General features: G+C 45.5%; 1 protein-coding gene and 1 long non-coding RNA gene across 3 annotated transcripts in view; one reads left to right on the top strand and one right to left on the bottom strand.

Moving 5' to 3' along the window:
* STARD13 (StAR related lipid transfer domain containing 13) overlaps nucleotides 1-25,637 on the bottom strand; it is a 218,184-nt gene extending 192,547 nt beyond the window's left edge. For both annotated transcript variants that reach the window (XM_003409453.4, XM_010589364.3), the window contains exon 1: nucleotides 25,209-25,637. In XM_003409453.4, coding sequence (XP_003409501.2) covers nucleotides 25,209-25,377 — 169 coding nt within the window. In that variant the 5' untranslated portion in view covers nucleotides 25,378-25,637. The remainder of the gene's footprint in view (nucleotides 1-25,208) is intronic.
* Nucleotides 3,922-17,470, top strand: LOC135227970 (uncharacterized). Its single transcript, XR_010318167.1, has 2 exons — nucleotides 3,922-4,927; nucleotides 17,120-17,470. It is a non-coding gene; the product is annotated as an uncharacterized LOC135227970 (long non-coding RNA).
* Nucleotides 25,638-26,812: the final 1,175 nt, after the last annotated feature.

The raw sequence follows: 26,812 nt of genomic DNA, 5'->3' as shown, positions 1-26,812 counted from the left end.
TAGAAAGCCCTATGGGGCAGTTCTACTCTGTCATATAGGGTCAGGATAAGTCGGAATGGATGACACCCAACAACAGGCGTAATACATGCTCAGTAACTATTACCATCTCTCCACCATGCCAATCCACCTCACTGAGGGTCTTCCTCTTTTTTGCTGACCCTCTACTTTACCAAGCATGATGTCCTTCTCCAGAGACTGGTCCCTCTTGATAACATGTCCAGAGTATGTGAGATGAAGTCTCACCTTTCTTGCTTCTAAGGAGCACTCTGGCTGTACTTCTTCCAAGACAGATTTGTTTGTTCTTTTGGTTGTCCGTGGTACATTCGATATCCTTCGACAACACCATAATGCAAAGGCATCAATTCTTCTTCAATCTTTCTTAGTCATTGTCCAGCTTTCACATGCACATGAGGCGATTTGAAAATATCATGGCTTGGGTCACTTTAGTCCTCAAGGTGACATCTTTGCTTTTGAACACTTTAACGAGGTCTTTTGCAGCAGATTTGCCCAATGCAAATTGTTTGATTTCTTGACTGTTACTTCCATGGGTGGTGATTGTAGAGCCAAGTGAAATGCAATCTTCAACAACTTCAATATTTTCTCAGTTTACCATGACCACTTTCTATAGTTCAGGCCAAGTATTTCGTCTTCTTTACCTTACTGCCCTGCTGACAAGACGTTCTTCTCCTTCTGAACACCTATATTTTGATGGCCTTTTAGTCCCCGAACCAGAGGCTCCCCTGACCTGTGTTAGCACTGACTGTTGGTATGTCTTATTTAATTGCAATCTCGAGCAGTGGCTGTGTGTGATATAATTTTGCCTCACACACAACACCAGCAAAGTTCTCTGCACATGATTGACTTTGAACATATATCCGTTGAATTATTGACAAGGTTGGTTTCTCCACTAGTTTAGGAGGTGCAAAAAAAGTGATATTTATTTCTAAAATGTTGTTGTTATTGGGTGCCATCAAGTCAATTCCACCTCACAGCGACCCCATATGACAGAGCAGAACTGCCCAATAGTATTGTCTCAGCTGTGTAATCTCGATGGGAGCAGATCACTGGGTCTTTCTCCCAAGGAGCCGCTGGGTGGCTTCTAACCTCCAACCTTTCAGTTAGCAGCTGAGCATGAAGTTACAAGTAGGACAACACTTCATTCTCATAACAACACGATGTGGTCAATGGTAGCATTACGATTCTCAGTTTATACACGGAGACAGGATTATGAAGGTCTTGGCGCTCTCTCAAGATCACATGGCCAATCCGTGCTGGAATTAGGACTTGAACCCAGGTCTAGATAATACCAAAACCCTTGCCTTTCAGCAACACACATTTCATCTACAAACCACAAGTTTCAGAAATGCTACAGCCTCCCAGAGCCAAAGAAAAAAACATCTGGAAGATTCTTTCTCTGATAAAGCAAGGATCTGAGAGCTTCATAACTCCCAAGTCAAATTATTAACATCAGTCACAACACGTGGTAATTTATCTACACAGCTGTTCATTGAGTGGAGCCAGGTACAAACCAGAAACGCGCTCTGCTGAACCAAAGGCTGCAGGGAAACCCAGCTGCGTTACATACCTGTGTGGTGCTGGAGAGAACTTAGTCTCACCCTCCTGTGAGGAGGGAGTCACTTGAATCCTGACAGGTCCCATTTTTCTGAGGCCTAAGAGTTTTGGTGTGTCATTCCTCCTACTTGGAAATTCCTCCAGCAAACAAGCTTCAGTCAAGTTCCCCTACAATTCTACTTCATTCCAGAAACCCAAGCCTTTCCAAATAACCTCATGTACACTGTGCTTGAAGGAGTCCTGGTGGTGCAATATTTAAGTACTCAGCTGCTAACCAAAAAGTAAGCAGTTCCAACCCACCCAGAGGTTCTGCAGGAGAAAGGCCTGGCGATCTGCTTTCCTAAAGATTACAGCCTAGAAAATTCTACAGAGGCCGTTCTACTCTGTCACATGGGGTCATTGTGAGTCGAAAATTGACTCAACAGCACCCAGCTAGAACAGCAATTCCCAAAGACTTTCACACAAGTCTTAGCTTAGTAACTGCCCTTTTCCCTGGAATCTCCCATCGTCGGCACTCAAACTGTTTAAAACAAACAAAATTAAGCTGCCATCAAAACGATCAAACAGAACCCGAATGCTTTAGCGGGGTATGTTTACAAAGTGTGTGTTCCTTTCGCCTTACTTCCTAGGACTTGCCAGGCCGGCCTGTGCTGGCAACAGTGGCTGGAACAGCACTGGGCACGTCTTCCCTTCAGCAGGGCCCTGGCTGAGTGACCAGGGCTCCTCCGGTCCCTGTCAGAGGCAATCAGCTGTGACCACCGTGGGCTCTGTCGGCCTCCGTCCAGCTCCACGACCACACCAGGCCATCTGTCCATAGGAGTAACTAGCCACGTAAGATCTGAGCCCTGGGCAGGAAGCCCAGTTTATCTCTGGAAATTCATAACTCTGAAAGTGTATGATTTATGACACTTTGACGTGCCAGTGGCCCTGAGTCTACAACACAGTATCTTTCACTTTAAAAGGCTCTCTTCATGGTTACGGGAAATTATTCATTAAGGGTAAAACGATACTTATTGCTGAGTAAAAATCCAAAATAAAATTCTTGATACCTCAGCATTGAAGAAAAATAAGACGAATAAGGCGAAGTTCAAAATGACCCCAATTAATTACATAGATTCACTCACAACACTTCAAACACATAAAAGGAAGGTGTAAAATAAAACAAAGAATCAGTAGACTTTACCTCCTTGGGAACCAGTTAAAAAACAAAACATAGAGATAAAGCACACGTTACTGCACTGTTCTCACATCGCTGAAGAGTGATATAAGTTATTAAATTATAGAAATACTTTTCAGAGAAGTGCTTTGTGTCCAACTCAAAGAGCTGGATCTTGGTCTTTCCGGCTGCTGTGTCCCAGCAAGTGGAGACCTTGGGGGTACAAACGGTTACCATACCACAAGGTTGGAAGTTCAAGCACATGCAGAGACACCTTGGAAGAAAGGCCTGGTGATGATCTTCCCAAAAAATGAGCCACTGAAAACCCTATGGAGGAAACTTCTAGAGATAAGGGCAGAATTTAGCAAAGTACCAGGGCACAAGGTCAATAAACCAAAATCAGGTGGGTTTGTATACACCAGCAATGAGAAACCTCAAAGGCAAGCCAGAGAAACAATTCCATTTACAGCAGCATCTAAGAGAATGGAATGCCTCAGAGTAAATCTAACCAGGAACACGAAGGACTTACACAACGAAAACTATAAAACACTGCTGAAAGAGACTGAAGAAGACTAAATGAATGGGAAGATGTTCCATGTTCGTTGAAGACTTAATATGGTCGGGATGTCAAATGCCCAAAGCCATCTACAGAGTCAATGCAAGCCCGATAAGAATTCTAACAGCCTTCATTATAGAAATAGAAAAACTATCCTCAACGTTACATGGGAAGGTAAGAGGCCCAATAGCTAACGCAACACTGAAAGAGAAGAACAAAGTAGCAGGACTCAAACTTTCTGATTTTAAAACATACCATACAGCTATAGTAATCCAAACAGCCTGGTACTGACGTAACAATAGACACACAGACCAATGGGATAGAATTGGTAGTCCAGAAATAAATGCACACGTACATGGTCAACTGATTTTTTACAAGGCTGCTAAGTCCATTCAATGGGGAAAGAAGAATCTCTTCAATAAATGGTGCTGGGAAAATTGGATTTCCACATGTATAAAAACGAAACAGGATCCATGCCTCACACCATGCACAAAAACATTCTTCAAAATGAATTAAGAACCTAAATGGGCAAACTAAAACCATAAAATTCTTAGAAGAAAAATCAGGGGCAATGCTGTCAGGCCCAGCTTTGAACAATGGATTATCTAATGACAGAAGTACAAGGATCAAAAGACAAAATAAGTAAATGAGACCTCATAAAAATTAAAAATTTTATTCATCAAAAGACTTTACCAAACAAGTCATTATGCTGAGTGAAACAAGTCAATCAGAAAGGGCAAACACTGTATGAGGCCACTATTATAAAACACATGAAAAGGTTTCCGCACAAGAAGAAACAATCTTTGATGGTTACGAGGGAGGGGATGGGGAGGAGGGAAAAACACTGACTAGACAATAGATAAGTGGTAGCTTTGATGAAGGGTAAGAGAGTACACAATACTGAGGAGGCCCGCACAAGTTGACCACGGCAAAGTCATAGAAGCCTCACAGGCACATCCAAAAAAAAAGTAAACTGACAAGATACAAACTGGGAGACTATCTTCTGAAACCATGTGTCTGACAAGTACCTAACAACCAATACATATATAAAACTTCAACAACTTCACAACAAAAAGACAAATAACCCAATCATAAAATGGGAGAAGGACTTGAATAGACATTTCACCAAAGAGGACATTCAAATGGCCACCAAAAACATGAAAAAACATTCAGCATCATTAGCCATCAAAGAGATGCAAATCAAAACCAGAATGAGATACCATTTTACTCCCACTACAGCTAAGAAAGAAAACAACAAATGTTGGTGAGGATGTGAGGAAGTTGGAACCCTTATCCATTGCTGGCAGAAATGCAAAATGGTACAGCCATTGTGGAAAACAGTGTGGCAGTTCCTCAAAAAACTAAAAATAGAACTACCATATGACCCAGCAATTCCACTCCTAGGTATACACCCAAAAGACTTTAAAGCAGAGACTCAAAAAGAGACTTATACTCCAATGTTCACTGCAGCTCTATTCACAATAGCCCAAAGCGGGAAATGACTTAAATGTTCTTCAGCAGATGAACGGATAGACAAAATGTGGTACCTATACACAATGGAATACTACTCAGCCAGTAGGAGAAATGAAGTCTTGACAAATGCTACAATATGGGTGGAGCCGGAAGACATTATGCTGAGTGAAGTAAGTCAATCGCAAAGGACAAAAATTGTATGACCTCACTTATATAAAATGACAAGAACAGATAAATGTACAGAGACCAAAGTTTATTAGTGGTTACCAGGGGCAGGAGGGAGAGGTAAGGGGGGTTAATGGTGATGGAAATATTGTATTGATTAAGGGCAGGTTTGCACAGCTGATTACTGTAATTGCGGGTCAATAAGTTGTACAAGTCGTACACCTGTAAAAAGTTGAATTGGCAAAAGTTGTGTGATTAATATGTTTACAACAACTCTATTCTGACAAAAAAAAAAAAAAAAAAGAGTAGCTGCTGAGGCTGATTATGTACAACCAAAACCTCATGGGATTTGGTTCTTTGGTTTGGAGGTTTAGGGTCATGGCTTCATGGGACATTCTAGTTAATTGGCCTAATAATGTGTTTAGTGTTTCTGTTCTGCCTCCTAGTTTGAGACATAGTACCTGGGGTCTTAAAAACTTGCAAGTGGCCATCAGCAGCACAACAATTGGTCTCTATTTGCCTGAAGCAACAGAGGAAGGGGAGTCAGGAATAGGAGAAGGAAATGGTATGTGAGGCTAATTGCCTCCATGAACAACTGCCTCCTTTGCCATGAGACCAGGAGAACTGGATGGTGCCCAGCTACCATTACTGAACATTTTGATCAAAGATTCTGAAGGAGAATTCTGATCAAAAGGGGGAAAACCCTGAACAGAATTTTAAATTCTCATGGATTCCAGACTTCCCAGAACCATGAAGGTTGGATGAACTCCTGACACTTTTTCCCTGAGATAATCTTTAAACCTTAAACCAAAAACATCCCCTGAAGTCTTCTTAAAACAAAACAATAATTTAGTTTAACTAGCTTTGAGCATTATGCTCTTTTAAGAGCTACCTATATGGGATCAAACTGACAACAGCAACTCGAAAGATTAGATAGAGACTTTAGGGGGCAGTGAATTTAAGTCAATAGTGGAAGAACAACTCTGAAAATGAGGGTGAGAATGATTACACAACTCGAAAAATGTAACCAATGTCACTAAATGGTACCTATAGAAACTGTTGAATTGGTATATGTTTTCCTGTGTATATTCTCAACAATAACAAAAGAAGGAAAAATACTGGAATTAATGGATTAGGAAAAAAAGAAGAAAGCCCTATGGAGCACAGCTCTACCCTGACGCACATGGGGTCGCCATGAGATGGAGTCCACTCCATGCCAACTGGTTTGGTTTGGTTTTGGTATTCAGGCAAGCACAGTGATCCCTAACAGGTGCCCTAACATTGCTTAAAAACATCAAGCGTGTTGACAACGAGTTGATTCTGACTCATAGTGACCCAATGTTTCTTCCCCACCCCTACTGCCATCAAGTTTGTTCCCACTCATAATGACCCTAAAGGACAGAGTAGAGATGCCCCACAGGGTTCCCAAGGAGCAGCTGATGGATCCAAACCACCGACCCTTTGGCCAGCAGCTGAGCTCTTTAGCCACTACATCACCAGGGCCCCTAGCCTGTTGCTATGAGTTGATTGCGACTTATAGCAACCCTACGTTGCTTTGCCACTCCATTTAATTTGATTCCCCAGGTGGCGAAACAGTTAAGCTCTCAGCTGCTCACTGAAAGGTTGGCGTCGGTTTGAACCCCCCACAGTGGATCCTCAGGAGAAAGACTTGACCTAAGGATTGCAGCCTAGAAAAACCCTCTGGGGCACTTCTACTCTGTGGTATGGGGTTGCCATGAGTCAGAATCGCTTCCATGGCACCTCACAATAACAACAATTTTACGGAATAGCAGAGGCTACTATCATTCCCGTTTGACAGATGGAGAAACTGAGTCACCAGCAGGTTAAATAAAAACATCCACGATCACCAGGCTAGCTGACGCAAAGATGCCCTGGGATCCAGCCCTTCAGCCTTCTAGCTCCCTGTGTGTGGCCTGCAGGCCAGGTTTCTGGCTCTGCTGGAATCCTGACTATCCCACCTAGAGCTCACTTTGTTCCCTGGTTTCTCCTATGGAAGTATCAGTACTTTCAGGAAGCTGTGTTACAGGCTGTTTTAGCCTCAGTTTAGGCTGCAGTACTTTTGGAGAGGCAGGGCTACTTATACTCCAGGCTGCCTCTTTGGAAAAACGATTATGTGAGAGAGCCCTGAATCGCGTGCAAGCGATCACCCCCAAATTAACCTCTCATTCAGAAGCCCCTCCCCTAGCACTCACACACAGGCAGTCAGGTCACCCGCCTCTGCATAAATAGCAGCCACACAGCCAGGGAAGAGGGCTGTTTATTATTTTTGATCCTGTTTTGCTTCTGGCAAAATTTCACAAACAGAAGAAGTTGGCAGAACACTGATATTTTCTTCTGACTGGCTACTGTTGTCTGGCTAAAAGTGCAGAGGACAACTACCTCTATTCTGGTTCCACAGGTCTCAGGCGGGGCTGAGGTCAGAATTGCAAAATCTGGAAAAAAAAAATCTCCACCCAGGCCTCGTCTCCAGAAATGGAGACCCTCGCTCAATGTGCTGCTTTCATGGCAGGATGGAGGTGACGAGCTGGGCACACCCTGGTCCAGAGAACCACCCAGGTCTGGCCCGGTTCCTGCTCGCCCCTCTGAAAAGGCCCACTGTGAACGCCCAGTGGGCCACTTAGCTCTGTGGGCCTGGGGGTCCTGCGAAAATGTGGAGGAGAAGGGTCCTCCACCCCCCGCCTTTCCTAGGGAGAAAGTGACCTTTTGAAGGGTCAGAAGTAGGAAAGGGGGCTGGGGGCGGCAGAATCTTGTTCCTTCCTAACTTCACTAGATTCCTTGCCAGACACAGGAATGTCACTGCTGGGACATTTACACAGGACAGAGTGTCCCAGATAAAGGGCAGACAGCCCTCCAGAGGGCAGCGGGAGAGGAGGTAGTGGAGGACGGTGATGCCAAGTTGCCGCAGGTTTGGGTGGCACCCTGAGGTCCCCCACCGGCCCTTCAAGAGGGGACCGACCAGGTCTGTAAAACAAAAACCAAACCCACTGCCACTGAGTTGATCCCTAGTCCGGAGCAGAATTGCCCTACAGGGTTTCCAAGGAGTGCCTGGTGGATTTGAACCACCAACCTTTTGATTAGCAGTCAAGTTCTTAACCACTGAGCCATCAGCCCTCCATATAATATAGTGATGAAAAACTAAATCCATCATTGGCTCAGTGTAATGTAAACATGTCACCTGTAATTAGGAAGGGGATAAGTACGCAAAGTGGTGAGAAGCACGGGCTCCCAAGTCACACAGACTGGCCTTTGAAGCCCTGCTTTACTACCTACAACCAGGGCAGCTTAGGGAGTTCATTTAACTCTCTGAGCCTTTGTTTACACATCTAAGTCCCTGGGCGGTACAAATGGCCAACCAGCTTGGCTGTTAACCAAAAGGCTGGAGGTTTGAGTTCACCAGAGGTGCCTTGAAAGAGAGGCCTGGCAATCTACTTCCAGAAATTTAGCCATTGCAAACCTTATGGAGCGCACTTCTCCTCTGACACACGTGGGCTCACCAGGAGTCAGAGCTGACTCAATGCCAACTGGTAACAACTGGTAAAGGCCTTACTGTGGTTAAGAGTGAGGTCTTACTACGTGCATTTTCCAGCTAAGTAAGCCTAACTCTCACGTCTTTGTAAAAATGAAATACAATAATAATATACGTAGTGCTTAAATCGCCTTGGTACAGCTCAGTAAACCCTCGATATGGGTAGCTCCAAGTACATTGCCAGGCAGTGCATTTGACCGCTAACCTAAAAGTTGGTGTGGTTTGAACCCATCCAGCTGTACTGCAGAAGAAACGCCTGGCAACCTTCCTCCATAAAGATTACAGCTGAGGAAACCCTATGGAGCACCGTTCTACTCGGGAATACATGAAGCCGCCATGAGGGAGAAAGATGTGGCAGTCTGCTTCCATAAAGATTAAACCAAACCAAGGCCGTTACCATTGAGTCAATCCCGACTCATAGTGACCCTATAGGACAGAGTAGAACTGCCCCATTGGGTTTCCAAAGAGCAGATGGTGGACTCGAACTGCCGACCTTTTGTTTAGTGACCAAGCTCTTAACCATTGCACCATCAGGGCTCCCCATGAAGATTACAGCCTTGGAAACTCTATGGGGGCAGTTCTACGAGTTGGAATCGACCGGACGGCAACGGGCTCCAAGAGTTAAAAATTGTGGCAGGAAATTTGTAATGACAAATTACCAATCCCCAGACTCAAATCTTCTATCGAAACGCACATGAATGTTAGTAAACTCTGCTGACAACCCGCCTTTCCATCCCCAAGGCCAAGTCTTCTCACATCGGGGACTCACGGGCAGATGCACTCTCCCTGTCCAGCCATCATGGCTCACTGGGACCTGGGGACAGTTCGCCAGCTGAGAAGAACCTGTCTCAACTGAGCACAGCAAACAGGCCTGACAGAACAGACGCTGTAGCAGCCAGGCCCGGCTTGGCCAAGGGACCCAAGGGTCGGGGGAGACGAGAGAGACAGCTCGGAGAAACCTCAGGCGAGACAGGAGTGTAAGGGCCGTGTCAGAAATTCCCCTGTGAAGCTGCATGTGAGGAAGTAATTTTACTACAGAAGGAAAGGAAAAGGGAAAACTGGACTCTGCAACAACCTGCCAATGAGTTAATGTTTTACAAACACAGCAGCTCAACGCCAAGTTTCCTTATTACCGTAAAACCTGCGAAAGCCGGGACCTGTGTAAGGAGGAAGCCTGTCGGACAAGGAAAACGCAAATATTTTCCACTGACATGAGCGGTAGAAAACTGGTAGGACTGCACCGTGGCAAAGGTGGAAAACTTTCGAGACCGGGGGAAGCAAGGCAGTTCCATCAAGTTCCGGCTCTCACAGCTGACCCTGTACATCTGTAGGGCCCGCTGAGGTAAACGCACCTTTACATACAACGGCAAAACAAAGTCAAACTCCATTTCCAAAGGAATGATTCAGGAAAACATTAGAAATATTTCAAAGCAGAAAGCTTGAATAGGTATTTGTCAGGTCTCTGAAAGACAGATTCCAGGGGAATACGTTTCATTTTGTTGTCCATGGAGTACCTGTGAGTTGGAGCTGACTCGACGGCACCTAAAAACAACAACATGCTCCTTAAAAACAAACAAACAACCCAAACTCGTTGCCATTGAGATTGTACAATGAAACCAGTGAGACCCGGAACTCAACGGGACTGGCTGTTTTTCTGGATCTGGCGAATTTTCCACCTTTGACGGATGCAGTCTTACGACTTTTCTATGGCTCATTTTAGTGGAAAATATTTGAGTTTTCCTTCTTGGACAGGCTTTCTCCTCACACAGGTTCTGGCTTTCCTAGGTTTTAGTATAATCCCACCTTACACATGTTTTCAAAAGGATCGCACACGTGGAATTCTTCACAAACCATCACGCGCTGTCCAAGTGAAGGGATTATTATCAGAGTAGCTCTCCAGGTTTACAAACACTGGCTGCTGGTGCCATCGAGTTGATTCCAACTCATACCGACCCCATGTGACAGAGCAGAGCTACCCCATAGGGTTTCCTAGGCTGTAATCTTTACAGAAGCAGATTGCCAGGTCTTTATCCCGCAGAGCTGCTGGGTGGGTTCAATTAGTAGCCAATTGCTTAACCTTTGTGCCATTAGGCCTGCTGAAAACATCAAATATTTTATCCTATAAAACAAGGGTTTTACAAGGTTCAAGATTAATTTAAATTTAACATATGATTGACTGTACTAGCAAATGCCTCTATTCCTTTGTGGGGGTTCCCCTAAATGGGACCATAAAATACATATATATATATTTTATATATATATGTGTGTGTGTGTGTGTGTATATATATATGATAAACAGAGAAAAGATCGAAGTTGTCAAGGATTTCATTTTACTTGGATCCACAATCAGCAGCCATGGAAGCAGCAGTCAAGAAATCAAAAGATGCATTGCATTGGGTAAATCTGCTGCAAAGGGCCTTTTCAAAGTGTTGAAGAGCAAAGATGTCACCCTGAAGACTAAGGTGCGCCCAACCCAAGCCATGGTGTTTTCAATCGCATCATATGCATGTGAAAGCTGGACAATGAATAAGGAAGACTGAAGAAGAGTTGACGCTTTTGAATTGTGTTGGCGAAGAATATTGAATATCCCACGGACTGCCAAAAGAACGAACAAATCTGTCTTAGAAGAAGTACAACCAGAATGCTCCTCAGAAGCAAGGATAGTGAGGCTGTGTCTTATATACTTTGGACATGTTGTCAGGAGGGATCAGTCCCTGGAGAAGGACATCATGCTTGGCAGAGTACAGGGTCAGCGGAAAAGAGGAAGACCCTCAACGAGGTGGATTGACACAGTGGCTGCAAGAATGGGCTCAAGCGTAACAACTATTGTGGGGATGGAGCAGGACATGGCAGTGTTTCGTTCTATCGTGCATGGGGTCGCTATGAGCCAGAACTGACTCAACGGCACCCAACAACAACAACAAATTATATATATGTTATATATTATATTACACATATTATATATGCTATACATATATTCAGGAGGCCTGGTGGCGCAGTGGTTGAGTGCTTGGCTGCTAACCAAAAGGAGACAGATGTGGCAGTCTGCTTCCATAAAGATTACAGCCTTGGAAACCCTATGGAGAAGCTCTACTCTGTCCTATAGGGTTGCTGTGAGTCAGAATTGACTCAGTGGCAACGAATCGGGCTATATGTATATTGAAGAATCCTTATGGTGCAATGCTTAAGCACTCGGTTGCTGACCGAAACGCTGTTGGTTTGAACCAGCCCAGTGGCTCCCGGGGAGAAAAGACCTGGTGACCTGCTCCTGTAAAGGTTAAAGACCAAAAAACCCAAGCCCACTGGCGTCAATTCCAACTCATACCGACCCTGTAAAGGTTACAGCCTAGAAAATCTGATGGGGCAGTTCTACTCTGTCACACGAGGTCCCTGTGAGTCAGATCCCCTCCACGGCACCCAACAACAACACATATATGCTATATATAGTCCATAAAATAAAAGAGAAATAATCCACAATGTTTAGTTGTTAGGATTTTAATCTGTTCGACACTAAAAACAAAGTTCAGCAGATGATAATGACATCCTCACGCAGTCTTCCTTAGCTGAAGAATCTAATAAATATGACGAACACTCCTCACTGGAGCAGAAGGACATCCTTCGAGGAAACGGCAATGGAAGTTTCTTAGGTAATTCGTTTGAATCAGTGTGAGAAACACAAGGTTAGTTTTTAAGTTGCTAAGCGGGCATTAGGACGTTTATCTACATTTTGAGTGCATTTTTTAATACATAAATTTCTGTACACAAAGACTTATAAAACTTGAAAGTTTCCATAAAAGTAACAAAAACCTCAAAACGAACTCAGCAGTTTAGAGAATCATACGGTCTGGGGGTGGCTTTCATACAATGCTGCTCGAATGTACTTCTATTTCATTCGTTTACCTGCAGCTCGAGATTATCTGTTCTCAGCTTGCTCTGCTAAAAAAAAAAAAAAAAGAGGATAATAACATCTTCAAGTGTTCTGAGTCTTAAATAAGGTAAAAATACCAATTTTAGAGCAACTAGCACAGTGCCCAGTAAGCAAAAACCCACCGCTGTCAAGGTGATTTCGGCTCACAGTGGCCCTAGAGAGAGCAGAACTGCCCCAGAGGGTTTTCTAGGCTGCGGTCTTTAAGGCAGCAGGTCACCAGGTCTTTCTGCCACGGAGTTGCTGGTAGGCTTGAACCGCCGACATTTGGGTTAGCATCTGAGCACTTAACCATTGTACTACCAGGGCTCTTCAGCTGGTGAGCATAGGCCCACCATAAAATCAGTTTCCATTCTCTCTTTGTATGTGTCAAATAAAACTGGACAATAACATCAAATAAACTTTTGGTCCCGGCGCAGCATTAGTGTGTCCTGTAATTTATCACTATTATAATTATTCTCCGTGACCAATTTACCGCTGGGCTTTGGGGAGGGACGGAATTGATGATTCCGCGGTAGAGCTCTCCTCTTCCACGTGAGAGACCCGGGTTCCATTCCCGCCTACTACACCTCGTGTTTAGCCACCACCCGTCTGCCAGTGCCGGCCTGTGTGTTGCTGTGATGCTGAACAAGTTTCAGGGCAGCTTCCAGACTGAGACTAGGAAGAAAGGCCTGGTGATCTTCCAAAAATCAGCCAATGGAAACCCAACGGATCCCAAGGGTCCAACTCCCAAGTGTCCAACACACAGCTGGTCATGGGAGGAAGGCAAGAACAAAAGCCCAGGTCTACGCCTTCACTTCGTGAGCTCCTCCAGGCGCCCTCGGCAGACTGGCTGCAGCGGCCAGGGATGCCGCCGTTATTCCTGCTGTTGGGTGCCATCAAGTCAGTTCTGACTCACTCTGACCCTGTGCCACAGAGAACAAAGACCTGGTGACCTACTTCTGAAAATCAAACAGCAGAAGCCCAGTGGGTCACACCACTCCAATACACAACTGATTGTGGGAATGGCTCAGGGCCAGGTAGTGTTTCGTTCTGTTGTGCGTGGAGTCAGGGGCTGACTGGTCCACAGCCAACAACACATACTTCTCCCAGTGTGTCATGTGGCGGACACAAAGGGACGTGCAGTGTTACTGGTCACTTAGAGAGACTGCATGCTGATCACAGATTCTTCCCTGACATCCCAGTGTTTCCCACCAGAAAGAGGCGCGTTGCAATGTATGAGGACAATTTCTCCTTCAGCTCAAAATTCCGACAGTCAGTCAGGCACCTTGACTGCCAAGTTCTTTTACAAGTCCACCTCTCTCCCCTCCACTGTCTCACCCTTGTGTTTCGTTAGAGAGTACAGACCTGTACCTTAGCCAGCTCTGTCTCTGTCAGACCTTTAATATTGGCAGGATTTCTGCTACCTGCAAGGAAAATATTTGACAGTCTAGTCTAGCCAGATATTTCGGATTTATTTCTATCGATTTCCTTTTTCTAGCCAAAGGGCCCTATTTAAATTCCTTCAGATCCTAAGCTTCTCAAAAATGGGAATTTATGTCTTTTCAAAGAAGAGTGTGTACATGCCTACAGTCAGTTCGACACCAATTCTGCCCTGTTTGTTGTTGTTGTTGGGCTCTGTCAAGTCAGTTTCGGCTCACAGTGACCCCATGTGACAGAGCAGAACTTCCCCACAGCGTTTTCTGGGCTGTAATCTTTACGGAAGCCATTCAGCAGGCCCTTTGTCCCCGACACCACTGAGAGGGTCCGCACTGCCAGACTAAGTCAGTAGTAGTCCAGGGCAAACAGTCCGCACCACACAGCCGCCTTCAAGTGTCATGAGAAAAAGAGAAAAACCAATTGTTGTTGTTGTTGTTGTCAGCTTCCATGCAGCCGCATCACAGTGACTCACAGTGACCCCACGTGACAGGGCAGAGCTGCTGCTGTTGTTGTTGTTGTTGTTGTTGTCAGCTTCCATCCAGCTGCATCACAGCGACTCCCAGTGACCCCACGTGACAGGGCAGAGCTGTTGTTGTTGTTGTTGTCAGCTTCCATCCAGCTGCATCACAGTGACTCACAGTGACCCCACGTGACAGGGCAGAGCTGTTGTTGTTGTTGTTGTTGTTGTTGTCAGCTTCCATCCAGCTGCGTCACAGCGACTCACAGTGACCCCACGTGACAGGGCAGAGCTGTTGTTGTTGTTGTTGTTGTCAGCTTCCATCCAGCTGCATCACAGCGAGTCACAGTGACCCCGCGTGACAGGGCAGAGCTGTTGTTGTTGTTGTTGTCACCTTCCATCCAGCTGCGTCACAGCGACTCACAGTGACCCCCTGTGACAGGTCAGAGCTGCTGTTATTGTTGTCAGCTTCCATCCAGCTGCATCACAGCGACTCACAGTGACCCCACGTGACAGGGCAGAGCTGTTGTTGTTGTTGTTGTTGTCAGCTTCCATCCAGCTGTGTCACAGCGACTCCCAGTGACCCCACGTGACAGGCCAGAGCTGCTGTTGTTGTTGTTATTGTTGTTGTCAGCTTCCATCCAGCTGCATCACAGCGACTCCCAGTGACCCCACGTGACAGGGCAGAGCTGCTGTTGTTGTTGTTGTCAGCTTCTGTCTAGTCACGTCACAGCGATTCACAGTGACCCCAAGTGACAGGGCAGAGCTGCTGCTGTTGTTGTTGTTGTTGTCGTTGTCAGCTTCCATCCAGCTGCATCACAGTGACTCACAGTGACCCCACGTGACAGGGCAAAGCTGCTGTTGTTGTTGTTGTTGTTGTTGTCAGCTTCCATCCAGTCGTGTCACAGCGACTCACAGTGACCCCACGTGACAGGGCAGGACTGCTGCTGTTGTTGTTGTTGTTGTTGCTGTCAGCTTCCACCCGGTCACGTCATAGTGACTCACAGTGACCCCACGTGACAGGGCAGAGGTGCCCCACAGGAAATGCTGTAATCTTCACAGGAGCAGACGGCCAGGTCTTTCTCTCGCAGCTCTGCCCTCGACTGCCCCCTTCTAGAGTGATTGCAAAATGGTCCCATGTGGCTTTACGGCTCAGGGGTTTAGGCTACACCAACCAAAAGACAAACCTGTTGCCGTTGAGTCGATTCTGACCGTGGCAATCCTATAGGAAAGAGTGGAACTGCCCCATGGGGTTTCCAAGGCTGTAAGGCTTTAAGGAAGCAAGCAGACTGCCACATCTCTCTCCCTCAGAGCAGCTGGTGGGTTTGAACCGCTGACATTTCAGTCAGCAGCCAAGCGTTTGACCACTGTACCACCAGGGCTCCTTTTAGGCTAATTCCTTATGCATTCTGTTGTCACTTGTTGAAAGTTTGTGGGGTTCTCTCAAAAAGCATCGTTCATAATGTCAATGCCAACATGTTATCTCTTTGCCAGCAAGAGGAAAAATAGAAAATATTTGTAGACATCCTGGGAAACTTGATAAGTTGCTTATACAATGAACCCAACAGATTTTACTATTAACATAATCCACCAATTCACTTTCCTCTGTCATACAGAGAGAGATTTTATGTAATCAAAAATATGTCTGGACGATGTAGTCAGAAATCAACTCAAAGCCACCCCGGTCTGGACCTCAGAGAGGCCCTATCCCACATTACCCAGAGCCTGGGAGAATTGTAGACTCCTGAAGAGTTTCCTGCCTCTTTCCTGTGGATGGCAGCTCCACTTTCCAGCAGTAATGGAATATCCTGAATTAGCTGCAGCAACGTCAGACCTTTCTAGAACTCACTCAGGGCCTCAGCTCTGTCATAAACCCATTGCTGTCAAGTCGATTCCGACTCACTGTGACACAGTAGAACTGCCCCACAGCGTTTCCTGGGCTGTAATCTTTACGGGAGCAGATTGCCAGATCTTTCTCCCATGAAGCTGCTGGGTGAGTTTGAACCACTAACATTTCGCTTAGAACCACTAACCTTTCACTTAGCAGGCAAGCACTTAACCATTGCACCATCAGGGCTCCTTGAATGACACAATAAGGAAAATGTAAATAAGAAACGTCTCTCTCTTTAGGTAATACTTGTGATCACAGAATCCCAGAATTTTAGAGATGATGGGGAGTTGAGCCAACCACTTGGCTTTCAAGTCAGTTCAGACTCATGGCAACCCTGTGTGCTCCATAGGGTTTTTGATGGCTGACCTTTCTTAAGTAGATCACCAGGCCTTTCTTTCCGGGTGTCTCTGGGTGGACTTAAACCTCCAAGTTTTCAGTTAACAGCTGCACATATTAACTGTGTGCACCACCCAAGGACTACAATGGAGACTTCAAGAGATTGTTTAATCCAAATCCTTTATTTCAAGGAAGAAAAAAAGATAGCACAGAGAAATTACGACTTGCCCCAGACCGCTCAATAATGAGTGGCAGAAGTAGGGCTAGAGTCTGACTTCCGCCTTCCCCTCTCCTTGGTGAAGTGTGCCGCTTATCTCCCTGATGGCGATTCTCTAACTAGTATCAGCAAACCCGAATCTGGTGACGGCCTGCATCTGAGATATGTGTTTGTGAGACCAGAGCTGATCAAAGCTGCAGCCACAGTCTGGCTGGAGTTAAACTCTCGAGCTCTGCATGGTACAAGCCCATGGCTCATTCTCTAATGTCCCTCTAGTACTCACTCTTCACTGTTCCCGTTTCCACTACGTAATAATTTGCTGAATGTTACACTAAAGTTAGTTGGCTTAATTAGCTCAGCAGATTTTTCTACAACTTTTGGTTAAACAGTATCCTTTCTACACAGGCCCCACAGTGAGCAAGAGCCCCGGTGTCACAACCATCAAGCACCTGGCTGCTAACTGAAAGGTTGGCTGTTCAAACCCACCAGCGGCTCTGCAGGAGAAAAGACCTGGTGATCTGCTCCCTTAGAGATTACAGCCTAGGGAGCTCTGGGGGACAGTTCTACTCTGCAATACATGGGGTCACCATTAGGCAAGAATGATTCACCACTACCCACCCACAACCACCTCACTGAGCAGCCGTGGACGGAAAGAAGCCCCGCGTCCTGAAAGAGGAAGCTGTGACGGTCACCACTCATTAGTTTCCATGAGAACTTGTGCAACCCACAAAGGAGGCACTCAGTGTGCTTTCTGTGTTCCTTCCGTCTTCCCACCAGTGTCTTCACCCTTCCTTTCTGAAAGCAGTGGGGTAAGAAATACTAAAGACAGGGAGAGGGCAATTCCAAAAGGACAAAGGGCTGTTTACTCCAGGCTGATGGCAACTGAGCGGTGGTCCCCTATGCTGGTGGAGGGCAGCGCTCACCACTGAGGTTGGGCAAATTCCCAAGATGCCATTTGATGGAGCAAAGAGGGCGCAGACATCACAAGTGCTCACTTCATTCTCTGGGAACATACCATACCCACACCGTACCCGGGGCTGCGCAGTGTGTTCTGACTCAGAGAGACCCTGTAGGGCAGAGTAGAACTGCCCCATAGGGTTTTCAAGGCTGGAATCTTTATGGAAGCAGACTGCCACGTTTTTCTCCCTAGAAGTGGCTGGTGGGTTCGAACTACTGACCTTTTGGTTAGCAGCCAAGCACTTTAACCACTGTGCCACCAGGGCTCCTGTGAACATAAAAAAGGCAGTTTATTCCACTCTAGTGACATTCCTGCAGATGCGATCTATATTCAAAAATAGTCAAAAACAAAAACAAAAAAAAGCAGACAGAGCCAATGAAAAGGCAAATGTGACCTTCACTACCTCCCTTAGTAGTAAACCCTGGTGCCGCAGTGGTTAAGAACTACAGCTGCTAACCAAAAGGTCCGCAGTTCGAATCCACCAGCTGCTCCTTGGAAACCCTGTGGGTCAGCTCTACTCTGTCTTATAGGGTCCCTATGAGTCGGAATCGACATGACGGCAATGTTTTTTGTTTTTTGTTTTTTTTTGGTTTAGTAGTGAAAGTGACTACATTTTACATCTTCCATCAAGCATAGGTGCGCACATACATGGGCATCCCCTAGGCTCCCAGTCCTTGTAACAGGCCAGGCATCCCATTACTCTGCTTCACAGCCCTGGTCTCCTGAGAAAGCAAGCCTGCTACAAGTTCTTTTGAATTATAGATTATGTTGTTGTTGGTAGCTGTCGTAGTTGCTCCCTGTCTCATGACGACCCCATGCACGACAGAACAAAATACTGCCCGGTCCTGTGCCATCCCCATGATACACTGTGGATTGGAGCATTGTTGTCCACAGGGTTTTCGCTGGCTGATTTTCAGAAGTCGATCGCCAGGCCTTTCTTCCCAGTCTGCCTTAGTCTGCCAGCTCCGCTGAAACCTGTTCAGCATCACAGCAACACATAAACCTCCGCTGACAGGTGGGTGGTGGCTGTGCACGTGGTGCACCGGCCGGGAATGGAACCCAGGTCTCCCACATGGAAGGCAAGAATTCTACTATGGAACCACCACTGCCTTGCACATTGAAATAGTCCCCAAGCCCAGACCTCCTAATGCTCCTGTGAAGTGGGTAATAAGCCTTAGACAGGTGTCATGAAGCAGGACCAGGTATATGCTGACTCACACAGCAAGGAAAACGTAAGAACTCTCCCTCTCTCTAGGTCAGACTGTGATCACAGGATCCCAGAGGCTGAGAGATGACGGGGACTGCAGGGGTGATTTAAAACAAACCCTTTATTTTTATTGGAGAAGAAAAGAAGGCCCAGAGACATTATGACGTGGCCCAGATACAGAGGTAGAGCTAAAATCTGATTTCCACATTACCGTTTCCTTGACAAGTTGCAGAAGAAGTATAAGCCATTATTTACATTATCAAGCTGCTGTTTTCTTTCCAGCTTGCATTAGTTTAGGTTTAAGTTCTCCTGCCTTCCCACACTCTAGTGCAAAGAGTGACTGACTGAGCTACAGAGAGAATTAGAGAACTTGAGAACGAGAGTAGGAAGCCCTGGTAGTGCAGTGGTTAAGCACTCAGCTGCTAACCAAAAGGTTGGCAGTTGGAACCCGCTCAGAGGCTTCACAGAAGAAAGACCTGGCAATCTGCTCTTGTAAAGATTACAGCCTAAGAAACCCTCTGGGACAGTTCTACTCTGTCACATGGGGCTGCCACGAGCTGGGGTCAACTCGACAGCACGCAACAACAGTAACAAGAGAACCAGAACAAGCCTTAGCAATCATAGTCCAACTCTTCCTTTTCTAATCAAGAAATGAGGGCCCAGGGAAGCTCTAAAACTGGCCACAGTGAGAGTGAAGGGGTGTCTACAAAGGGTTTGGGTCCCTGGGCACCTTTTCTCCTGGATCCATGTGTTTACCGCAATCCGGTCTACAGCATGCTGTTTTTAAGCATTTAAAATAAAAAAAAGGTTTAATAGCATACTGAATCCTTTCACAAAGCAAGCAATCACATTCATATATTTGCACAGATCTGGATTTTCCAAATAGCATGTGTATATGTACATTATCTTTTTTTAAATTGTATTTTAGATGAAGGTTTACAGAAGTCGCTTCTAATTAAACAGTTAGTACACGTACTGTTTTGTGACATTGGTTGCCAACCCCACAACATGTCAACATTCTCCTTTCTCGACCTTGGGTTCCCTGTTACCAGCTTTCCTGTCCCCTCCTGCCTTCTGGTCCTTGGCCCTGGGCTGGTGTGCCCACTTAGTCTCGTTTTGTTTTACGGGCCTGTCTAACCCTTGGCTGAAGGGTGAACCTCAGGAGTGACTTCATTACTGAGCTAAAAGGGTGTCCTGGGGCCATACTCTCGGGGTTTCTCCAGTCTCTGTCAGACCAGTAAGTCTGGTCTTTTTTTTTAGTTAGAATTTTGATCTACATTTTCTCCAGCTCTGCCCAGGACCCACTATTGTGATGTCTCTCAGAGCAGTCAGTGGTGGTAGCCAGGCACCATCTAGTTGTGCTGGACTCAGTGTGGTCGAGGCAGTGGTAGATGTGGTCCATTAGTCCTTTGGACTAATCTTTCCCTTGTATCTTTAGTTTTCTTCATTCTCCCTCGTTCTCGAAGGAATGAGACCAGTGGAGTATCTTAGATGGCCGCTCACAAGCTTTTAATTCCCCAGACGCTAGTCACCAAAGTAAAATGTAGAATATTTTCTTTATAAACTATCTTATGCCAATTGAGCTAGATGTTTCCTGAGACCATGGTCCCATAGCCTTCAGCCCAGCAATTCGGTCCCTCAGGGCATCTGGATGTGTCTCTGGAGCTTCCATGACTTGGCCTTTGTACATGGTCGTTTTTAAAAATATATTTTATTGCATTTTTGGTGAAAACTTGCACAGGAAGTTAGGTTCTCACTCAATAATTTCTACACACTTTGTTGAGCAACATTGGTTACACTCCACAATATATCAGCATTCTCGTTATTTCCATTTTGGTTGTTCTGTCATGTACATGGTATTCAAAGCACCTGTAGCCAATAAGTAATGTTCTCTTTTTTTACTTTAGATGAAGGTTTACAGAACAAACTAACAAGTCATGTTCTCGTTGGCTGCCGTCAAGCCGGTTCCGATTCCGACGGCCCCACGTGAGGGTAGAACTGCCCCACAGGGTTTCCTAGGCTGTAATCTTTACAGGAGCAGATCCCCACGTCTTTCTCTTGTGGAGCTGCTGGTGGGTTCAAACCATTAACCTTTTAGTTTAGCAACTGAGTGTTTAACCATTGTGCCACCAAAGCTCCTTCAGTAAGTCATAACCACGAAATAGTGTTATAAAAGTGGAATCTCCCCTCCCTTGGCCTACCATGGTTCTCTCTACCTCCTCAGCACCCTCTCCCTGACCCAGTCCCAAGTGCCTGCCCGGGAGGAAATAAGGACCGTTATTATTCCATTCTCTCTCCCAACAACAATTTCCCTATTGATTCAAGCAAAGAATGCAGGGTGGGGATTATGGGCAGTATGACTGGCGATAAACTTGAACTCCGCAAAACAAGACCCTCCATTTTAAACAGCTCCGCCTTTCTGACTGGCCTTAGCACTCGAGAAGCAGAGAGCAGGCAGGAGAAAAGGATGCCTTGTGTATTTTGGAGTGCACCCTAGATGAGCAAGCTTAGATTCATCCTGGGTTTGGGTAACTGATTCTAATCCTATGTATCATCAAAGATGTCTTTATTTCTCCTCCTTATTTTTCCTCCCTGTGAGTGTATCTGCTGTTGAATCATGCCCATACCATCCAACCATTATCTCACTGTAATGAGGTCAGTGCTGAGCAACTCGCTCTCATTTGCACTGTTCCCAAGAGCCCTGAGAGATGGTGACTGTAATTACCCCCCAAATTACACTAATATAATGCTAAGTTTTCCTTGAAGCATCTAAAGCAGAGTCATGCCAATAATTTTACTGATGTAGCTGTCATTTCAAGACACTGCTATGTGAACTACAAAACTTAGTGGAATTCATGTAATACGCACTTGACAGACTTTAATGCATGATTATAGAGCGTTAAGGAGTCCTGGTGGCACAGTGGTTAAGCACTAGGCTGCTAACCATAAGGTTTGTGGTTGGAACCCACCAACTGTTTCACAGAAGAAAGATGTGGCGCTGAGCCTCCGTGAAGATTCCAAAACAGAACAAAAACCCAAGCCCATTGCTGTGGAGTCGATTCCGACTCATAGCAACCCTATAGGACAAGGTAGAACTGCCCATAGAGCTTTCTAGGCTGTGCTCTTTACCGGAGCAAATTTCCACATCTTTCTCCTGCACAGCAGCTTGTGGATATGAACTGCCGACCTTTCAGTTCACAGCTGAATGCCTTAACCACTGTGCCACCAGGGCTCCTCGCATAAGGATTACAGCCTAGGAAACCCTGCAGAGCAGCTCTACTCTCTCCTACAGAATTGCTATCAGCCAGGACTGATTTGTGGCAACAGGTTTGGTTTGGAGCTTGGTTACAGACCATTCATTAGTAAAATCAGTTGGCACCACACACTATTAGGTGCTACCTGTTCAGGAAAACTAACACACATGCCCCTTGGCTTCCCGGAGAGATAACAGCTGACTGAGAATCTCAGCGTGAATTTCTGATTCTGTAACGCAGCTCTTTGCTGGGCATCAAAGACGGGAAGGTCTTTGGCATATTATCTAATTCGAAAAACTAATCTTAGGTTCATTACTTCAGCACTCATCATAAAAATGAGAAAACAATACCTTGGACAAGCTACTTTAACTCCAATGTGCCTCGGTTTTGTCACCTTTAAAATGGTTATATCAGTAACGCTTAACTACAAGGAATTTTTTGGCAGATAAAATACATGTAAAGCTCTCAGCACACGCAGTGAATGCTCAGCCAAAACCCTCCACTGTTACCTTAAACCAATCTTCTTAAAAACCTCCAGCCCACATGGTCATTTTCCATCTGCGTTCTCACGTGTCTTCCTATAAGGCTGCGTGACATCAACAGATAAAGGTTTCCCATCACTGGACTGCTGAAGTTCTCTTCCCTAATGGTCTTAATTGTCACTTTCATTTTCAGGCATTCATCGTCCCAAACAGTCCACCATCTCACGATTAAAAAAAGAAAAAAGTAGTTGAGACTCCTCAAACTCTCTAAGTAATTGGAATGACACTGACCCAGAGAACGCGCGTGTCTACAGAAGAGGGTGCTTCTAAGATAATGTATGCATTCATAACATCAAATCTTAAATAGGGAAAAAAAAAAGAACAATTATTTCTTTAATGAAATCAATTACTGTAAACACACCTAAGGAGGTACGCAAAGCAATTTCAAACTTGTGGCTGCTGGGTGCCCGGTCAATCCCCAGTCATAGCGATCCCACGTGACAGAGTAGAACTGCCCAGTAGGGTTTTCTAGGCAGTGATCTTTACAGGAGCAGCTCGCCAGGCCTTTTTCCAGCAGAGCCTCTGGGTGGATTTGAACTGCCAACCTTTCAGTTAGCTGCTGAGTGCTTGACTGTCGCACCACCAGATCTCCTTATTTCGAAGCAGTTTTACGCAGTATTTCTAACATAATCCTCTCTATATGCATGTGGAGGAAATGCTCCCAACCATAGATTATAGATCGTCACCAAACATTTACTATGCCCCTGCATCCACAATGGTAAGCAGCCCTAGTGGCGCAATGGTTAAGTACTCGGTTGCTAATCAAAAGATCATCAGTCTGAGCCCACCAGCCACTCCTCGGGAGAAAGATCTGGCAGTTGGCTTCCATAAAGAGATTACAGCCTTGTAAACCCTATGGGGCAGTTCTATTCTGTCACATGGGGTCGCTATGAGTCGGAATTGACTCGACGACACCCAACAGCAACAACATCCATAATAGTAAAAGAAGCACCACCGTGTAAACCTTACATAGAGCTGGTTTTTACTCTCAGCCAAATTTATTTTTAAATCAAGCCACAGGGAAATGATGACTTTTGTTTCTATTCAATCCAGGCTCGCACACAGAGTTTATGGAATGACATAATATCCTTCCTGAAATCAGGTTGGTATGCAGGACTAGCATCCTTCACATATCACCGGTTCCGGAGCCTCTGCAAACAAACCCTAATTTCCAAGGAAACAATCTCATCAAACCTTGCTCACTAGACTACGTATTGTTCCTTTTCGATAGAATACAAAAAGATCTCAGCGATTACAAACCCCAACTTCCCCTCTAAAATTCAGTAATCACCCCAAACTCGTTCATTTCAGTGGAAACTATATTTTTGTAATGGCTCTAGAAATCTCTGGGAAACTTATCACCGATATAGTAATTCAGTTATTATGTTTTTTAGTCCGGAAGGGGGGTGGTGGCTAACTGGCTGTCTATCTGTGAATATGTGTGTCTTTTAAATGGGCACCGGTTACGGGTTTCTTAAGAATGTTCAACTTTCTACTTCCTTTGGATCTATCCTAAGATAAGAAGCACGGTTTAAACTTTTTTTTTTTTTGAGAATGATAAATTTTAGTGATTTCCAGGCTTTTTGAGGGGGGAGGCTGAGAGTTAAAAACAAACCAACCAACCCACCAACCATACCTGGTTACTCGTAGGTAATATCACCTTTCCCTTCTGCTTTATGAAGCCAGTGCTTCTGGGCACAGGTCACAGGATTTTTTTGAGGTTAGCAGACACTTGTATCCTTCACCAGAAAAACTGTATCAACAAAGCAGTGGCAACTACGGACAGAAACACATCAGTGGGCAAAGACTGAGATTCTGGCTGTCAGCCTGATGGGCCTCGGAACACAACTGGGATTTTTGCTGCCTCCACTTAAGCCAGCCTTCTGGGAAACCTTTGCCCGGTAAAATCATTTTTCACCAGCCTGCCAGGCGTCCCCCTACAAGGCTGTGCGATACCACACATGATTCCCTACACTGGGCTGCTGGGATACTCTCGGGCTTCCAGTGATCTTAACTGTCACTTTTCCCTTTTTGTTGCCTTCACTGACAGTGTTCGAACTAACTGGGCAGGGTAGGGGCTTGGTTTCCTTCCCTTCTCCCCTAGTTAAATCCTCTAATGTCCATGTTTTAAATGTCACAGAGAGTGAGGAACCTGCCAAAAAGCTCCTGTAATACACGCTAAGTCAATCCTTCTGGCTTGCTGTACAGACACACACACACACACACACACACACACACACACACACACACACGTGTCCTGGAAATTCACAGCTCACTGTTGCCTGCTGTGGACTTTTCTGTGCACTTTATGTCAGGTCACGTGGCAGTGAAACGCTGTCACCGTTTGCTTAAAACTTGAGCCTGAAGTTACTTTTCAAAGCTATGCGCAGTGTGGCACAGAAATCCATCTGTTGTAAAGTGAAGACGATAATTAAAAAAAAAAACAAAAAACTGGGTTAGCATGAAATCGAACCAAGAGGAATCAGAATCAGCAACAAACAGCCTTCTGCCGTTTTCATTTCGGGCAACTCACCTTGCTGGATTTTTGTCACTAGCTGATGGCGTGCTAGGATCCGGCTGACCCTGTACGAGGAGCGTCTTGCAGTCTGATCAAATCGCAAGTACATCTCCTGGCCCTCAGGTGACATGGCATTTAGGTAGTAGCAGCCTGAAGCTGGGGTCCTGGGCACCTGACTGAACATCCTGGCTGGCTGTCCAAGTGTCACCTCGGTCTGCCTGCTGGTGGCTGTTTCGTCGTCTCCAGTCTCAGTCAAAGAGTAAGGCACCAAGCCCAGGAGAGCTCAACAGACAGAGCGATTTTTAAAAAAGAAAAAGGAGTGCCAAAGCCACAACTCAGAATTCCAGCCCCCGAGCCCTCATGTGACCTCAGGGACCAATCGGAGGCAGGGAACAAAGTAGGAACATCCACAGTCGTCTGCCTGAACCCACAGAGGCAGCAGCCCAGGCAGCTACAACCCCCACACAAAGCTGAGAGCAAATGCAAATATCAATGGCATGCCTCAGAGCTGAGTAAGCACCCAGCAAGCACCCTGAGAGAGGCGAGAGAAAAGACGCTCACAGGAAAATAAACCCTGGGTGGAGGAACTCTTGGGCTGCACAAGTTCCAGAAAGTCCTCTGGCTTTCCACAAGGCTGCTGCAGCCAGGTAAGACAGATGTGATCCATGTCTTAAGTAAGAATCTACTTCAAACAAGCATAAGTAGCTGAATGCCAACTGCCACCCTGCATGGAAAAGCACTAGATCAAACAAAGCCTTTCCAACAAAAAATAAACATGAAGTGCTTTAGCACCCAGGGTAAACAGCACAGAGAGCCGAGGCTCTCCCAGGATGGAAACCGGAGGGCTCTTACAGACAACACTCAGGCAAACTTCCGAAGTGTTATTTATTAAGTGTCCATTCCCCTTTAAGTTTTCCACTTCGCCAATTTTGTTTCTAACGAAAAAGAATTTTTTTTTTTTTTACATAAAACCACATTTTTATTTATTTCCTTCCAGATTTTCTTCCCTATGCATATACAGTAAAACTTCTGAAAGCTGGAACCTGTGTAAGAAGGAAATCTGTCAGAAGGGAAATGCAAATATTTTCCGCTAGCGGTAATATTAAAGTGGTAAGACTGCCCCTGCCAAAGGCGGAAAATTTGTGAGGCCTGGAGAAAGAAGGTGGTCTGGTTGAGTTCTGGCTCTCACAGGTGTCACTGTATTGGGACGCACACACACTCAAACACACACGGTTATTATCTGGTTCAATATCATACTGTATGTACTGCCGCATAGGCTGCTTTTTACACTTAAGGATTACAAACATTTTTCTTTTTTTTTGCCACTAAAAATTGTAAAGCGATGGTTGTGAAGTGATAAAGTGATGATAAACAGATCTGACTGCCTTCCACGGTATTCTACTTCCTGGACCTGAGAGAGAGCTGATCCTGAGAGACTGTTAACTGCAGTTTCCACTGCTCCCTACCGTCCTCCACCTGAGATGAAATAGGAATCCTCTGATAACTGAAAGGTCGGCGGTTCAAGGCCATGCAGTGGATCCTTGGGAGAAAGACTTGGTGATCTGTTCCCATAAAGATTACAGCCTAGGAAACTCTACAGGGCAGTTGTACTCTGTCAC

Source organism: Loxodonta africana, chromosome 17 (assembly GCF_030014295.1).
Source record: "Loxodonta africana isolate mLoxAfr1 chromosome 17, mLoxAfr1.hap2, whole genome shotgun sequence".
NCBI lineage: Eukaryota > Metazoa > Chordata > Mammalia > Proboscidea > Elephantidae > Loxodonta > Loxodonta africana.
Note: the sequence above shows the minus strand (reverse complement) of the source record. Positions and strands in the feature narration are given on the sequence as shown.